Here is a 4649-nt window from a genome sequence, read left to right as displayed (position 1 = left end):
CGGGTGGTGAAAAGTCCCTGCACCCGGGGATGCAGGGCAAGGGGATAGTGCCAGCGGAGAACTACACTGCCGAGTGACGGCTGAAGGAGGCCGGAGCCGCTTCCTCATTCCAGAGGACAGGGAGGGGAAGCACCGGCGGGCACGACAACCCCCTTCCCGGGGGCCGGTGCTGCGCCGATGTCCCCGGCGCGCCCACGGGCGCGCCGGGGACATCGGCGCAGCACCGGCCCCCGTGTAGAGGAGGGGCGGTCCCAGGTGCTGGCGCCACGCCCCTTCTCCAGAAACCACGCCCCTTAAACCACGCCTCCGACTTGTGTAACACCCGGAGGCCCGCGTGGCTGCCAGGTAGGGACCGCGACCGGGGACCGGGGCCCGGGGACCGGGGGCCGGCATCTCCCGGGCTTTGGGGGCGGACCGGGGACCGGGATGGGCAGGGTACCGGCAGCTCGGTACGGTTCCGTTTCCTCTCGCAGCGGCCAAGAGCAACCACGCTGCTCCGGGCGCTGGCCCGGGCAGTCCTAAGGATGCGGCGGGGGCAAGGGAAGCGAAAGGCCGAGGTGAGGGAGCTGCCACGCGTGTCTCGGAGGAGGAAGGAGGAAGAGGAGGAGGCGGTGCAGGAGGCCCGGCGGAGGGCGGCCCCGTCCGTGCGAGAGTTCAAGTACAACAAAAAGCGGGTTCGCCTCGTCTCGCAGGGCTCGGACCTGAAGGCTGATGCTCGGTGCATCCTTTACTGGATGTCCCGGGACCAGCGGGTGCAAGGTGCGAACCAGCTGGCAGAGGGGGCCGGGAAGCGGAGCTCCCATGGGTGGCAAAAGCCTTGGTCCCTTCCCACGGTAGGCCTTGGAGCTGGTGCCCCCTCTGCGGGGGGAACTGGGGGGATTCCTCTTGCAAAACCCCATCTCCATTCCCTCAGCAAAGCGTCCCCCCAACACTGCCCTGTGCGCTTTCTCCCCAGATAACTGGGCTTTCCTCTATGCCCAGCGCCTGGCACTCAAACAGGAGCTGCCTCTGCACATCTGCTTCTGCCTGGTGCCCAAATTCCTGGATGCCACTATCCGCCACTATGGTTTCATGCTGAGGGGCTTGCAGGAGGTGGCTGAGGTACGGCCGCTGTGGGGATGCCCACGTTGGGTGGGACACGGCTCGTGGGGAAGGGGGGAGGCAGATCCATCCCTTCAGCAGATGGTGGTGGGATGGGGTCTGCAGAGCCATGAACCATCCTGTAGCCTTTACCCCTCGCTGCAGGAGTGCGGAGAGCTGAACATCCCCTTCCACTTGCTGCTGGGCTACCCCAAGGACGTGCTGCCCACATTCGTGGTGGAGCATGGAGTGGGCGGGCTGGTGACAGACTTCTGCCCCCTCCGCCTCCCCCGGCAGTGGGTGGAGGACGTCAGGGAGTGGTTGCCAGAAGACGTGCCGTTTGCGCAGGTGGGTGCCCGCGCTCTGGGAGGGGAAGACTCTGGCTGGTGAGATGTGGGAGAAACTTGTCTCCTGCGTTTCGTGCCTGCAGAGGTGCACTGGAGTGACCTGAGCAGAGAGCGTGTGTGTCATGTCATCGGGACCGTTTGCTTCTGCTCACACCCTTCTCCATTGCTTTGCTTCCCAGGTTGATGCCCACAACATCGTGCCCTGCTGGGTTGCCTCCCCCAAGCAGGAGTACAGTGCCAGGACCATCCGGGGCAAGATCCATGCTCAGCTCCCCGAGTTCCTCACCGAGTTCCCCCCTGTCATTCGTCACCCATATCCCCCCTCCTGCCCGGCAGAGGTACCAGCAGGAGACACCTCCACAGCCACTCGCAACCAGTCCCAGAGAGTTTCACAGCTGCTTTGTGATCCTGGGGGAGAAAGGCAGGGGATGGGGACAGTGACCTGTCTGAGGTCACACGCGGGTGGTGTGGAGATGGGGATGCCCTGGGGAAGGGAGGTTCCCACCTCTTTCATTCAGTTCCCATGTCCCTGCTGGTTAAGAGGAGGAGGCTGGCACAAGCTGGGGACTTGCCGGCTGGGGACATCCAGGGGACATAACACTCGGGGCATCTGGCTGAAGAGCATCTGCAAATGCACTCACACTGCTTGGTCGCCACCCAGCCCATTGCTTGGGAGGCCTGTTATTCCAGCTTGCAGGTGGACCGCACCGTGAAGGAGGTGGAATGGGCGACCCCCGGCACGGCTGCGGGGCTGGCTATGCTGCAGTCCTTCATTGCAGAGCGGCTGAAATCCTTTGGGTCCCACCGGAACGACCCCAACAAGGCAGCGCTCAGCAACCTCTCCCCGTGGTTCCACTTTGGTGAGCGTCCCAGGCTTCCCACTCTGCAGCAGGACCGAGCACGGTGGCTTGGACCGGCAGCCTGACTTGCTCCCTCCCCATGTCCCCAGGCCAAGTTTCCACCCAGCGAGCCATCCTGGAGGTACAGAAGCACCGGGGCAAGTACAAGGAGTCGGTGGACGCATTTGTGGAGGAGGCCGTGGTACGGCGGGAGCTGGCTGAAAACTTTTGCTACTACAATGAGAACTATGACAGCGTGCAAGGTAGCATCCCAGGTTGGGTGGGCAACGCTGGGGGCCAGGCTGGCACCCAATTGGTCACCCCAATTTGGCAGTCCCATTTCTGCTAGGAGAGGGGCTGTGGGGGCACTAATGTGCCATCATTTGGTACCTTCTGGACGTAGGACAGGAGCTGGTGGATGCCCTCTTCAAGGCTGGTGCCTCCAGGGCACAGTGCCCTCAGTAGCCCAATTCCCCATCCCTTCCTCAGGGCCCTGCAGGAGCAGGTTGCTCAGTGTTGCCCCTCATCTCTCTTCCTCACAGGTGCTTACGACTGGGCACAAACCACCCTGAAGCTCCACGCCAAAGACAAGAGGCCTTTTCTCTACAAGCTGCAGGAGCTGGAGCAGGGGACCACACATGACCCGCTCTGGAATGCTGCCCAGGTAGTGTCCCGCATCTCCACTGCAAAATGCTGAGCCTTTTCCCGAGGGGCAGAGGTGAGCTGGTACGGACTGACCCCTGCGGCTGTCCCTTTCCCTCCAGCTCCAAATGGTCCGGGAGGGCAAGATGCACGGCTTCCTGCGGATGTACTGGGCCAAGAAGATCCTGGAGTGGACCCACTCCCCTGAGGAGGCCCTGCAGTTTGCCATCTACCTCAACGACCGTTACGAGCTGGACGGGAGGGATCCCAACGGATACGTAGGCAAGCTGCAGGAGGGGGGCACGGAGCAGGGGGCCTTATCTCTGATGGCCAAGGCCACTGTGGGTGGGGGCGGCTCTCTGCAGACAATCCAGCCCATCCTGCTTTGCACCCACATCCCACTGGCTCTCCAGCTGCCTCTGAGCAAGGGGGAGAGCTGACGCTCCATCCCCTTTGCCCGGCAGGCTGCCTTTGGTCTATATGCGGCATACACGACCAGGGCTGGGCAGAGCGGGCCATCTTCGGGAAGATCCGCTACATGAACTACGCCGGCTGCAAGCGCAAGTTCGACGTGGGCCAGTTCGAGCGTCGCTACGCCCCCCGCACGCTCTCCCAGTGACGGGCACAGCACGCCTTGAGATTGCTTGTGGCCCTCTATGCTGGGGGCAGACATGCCTTTGCCAAGGTGCCAGCTTGCACCTTACACCCTGGCCAGGGATCGCCCAGGTGCTGTTGGAGAACTCACTGGAACAGCCGCAAGCCCCAGGGTTTTGCAGGTCTCTCTTCGCTGCCATCACCCCCTGCTCGAGCTGCTGTGCTGGGGCAGCTGCTGGAGCCCCACGGGGCTGTGCAGGGCCCTCCTGCTGCCACGCGTTTGCTGGCAGCTACAAAAGCCCATCCTCAGCATGCCCGTGCCTGCCAGAAACCTTTTTTACAACCACTGTGCTCAGGAGTAAGCGCAAGTTGCTGTTGCTGCTGCTAACCTCAGCTTAGAGTTAGGCTGAGCAGGGCTTTTCTGGGGAAAAGCCCCCAGAAACTGGCTCCTCATGCCATGCTGCCTGCAGGGAAGCCCTGCTTCGCTCCGCGCGGAGCCAGCGCTGTGCTGGGCTTGCACATGCATCCTTCAACAGTTGTTTTAAAGTTTACAGTTTATCGCCTGTGTCTGTGGTGTTTATGGGGCGATGCATGACACTGCTGCAAGGGGAGAACTGGGCTGTGTGGGACCGGGATGCAAGCAGTGATGGGGCAGCCAAGGCCATGCCCCGGGCCCCTCTCCCAGCAGCAAAGGCAGGCTCAGGAAGGGGACAGGCATTAGACAGCCCCTTTCTCAGTGGCTTGTACCTCCTGCCCTGAGTCCTCTCGGCAGTTTGCAGGGGGAGGCCACAAACCAAAGAGATTAGTCAAGGGGTGGTGACAATAACCCCCTCCCAGTGACAGCTGGTGATGCATCACCAGTTGCATAAGTTGTCCCCCCACTATCTCCCCCCCTCCCTGCCCCAAGGGCCAACAGGCACTGCAGCACTGACCCCAAGGGGGGGGATACACACCGTTACCCCACCTGAAACAATGCCACAAGACAACCAGGCCCCTTATTAACTTAGTTTATTAGGGACGGCATTTTCATTGCTGTGCAATAGTCCCATGGGGAGGGCTCCAGTTTGGTGGCCGGGGCAGCCCCTCGCTCTCCCTTACAAAGAGCCCACTGCCTTGCCCAGTTCCAGTGTTACTCTTAGCGGTCAGT

General features: G+C 62.1%; 1 protein-coding gene across 1 annotated transcript; it reads left to right on the top strand.

The window, feature by feature from the left end:
* The first annotated feature begins 290 nt into the window (after nucleotides 1-290).
* On the top strand, nucleotides 291-3527 carry LOC104835223 (deoxyribodipyrimidine photo-lyase-like). Its single transcript, XM_010573110.1, has 10 exons — nucleotides 291-345; nucleotides 474-759; nucleotides 956-1101; nucleotides 1246-1428; nucleotides 1607-1765; nucleotides 2089-2287; nucleotides 2377-2529; nucleotides 2809-2930; nucleotides 3031-3190; nucleotides 3373-3527. Exons 2-10 carry the CDS (start codon nucleotides 525-527, stop codon nucleotides 3525-3527), a joined length of 1512 nt encoding a protein of 503 aa, XP_010571412.1. The 5' UTR covers nucleotides 291-345; nucleotides 474-524.
* The last annotated feature ends 1122 nt before the right edge of the window (nucleotides 3528-4649 follow it).

Source organism: Haliaeetus leucocephalus, unplaced genomic scaffold, assembly GCF_000737465.1.
Source record: "Haliaeetus leucocephalus isolate CR32 unplaced genomic scaffold, Haliaeetus_leucocephalus-4.0 Scaffold362, whole genome shotgun sequence".
In the NCBI taxonomy this organism is placed as follows: domain Eukaryota; kingdom Metazoa; phylum Chordata; class Aves; order Accipitriformes; family Accipitridae; genus Haliaeetus; species Haliaeetus leucocephalus.
This window is presented reverse-complemented; position numbering and strand designations above follow the sequence as displayed.

Coding starts and splice junctions, on each gene's coding strand:
- LOC104835223 (XM_010573110.1), top strand. CDS start 525: ATGCGGCGGGGGCAAGGGAAGCGAAAGGCCGAGGTGAGGGAGCTGCCA. Junction 2,288..2,376: donor CTCCCCGTGGTTCCACTTTG/GTGAGCGTCCCA, acceptor CCATGTCCCCAG/GCCAAGTTTCCACCCAGCGA. Junction 3,191..3,372: donor GGATCCCAACGGATACGTAG/GCAAGCTGCAGG, acceptor TTTGCCCGGCAG/GCTGCCTTTGGTCTATATGC.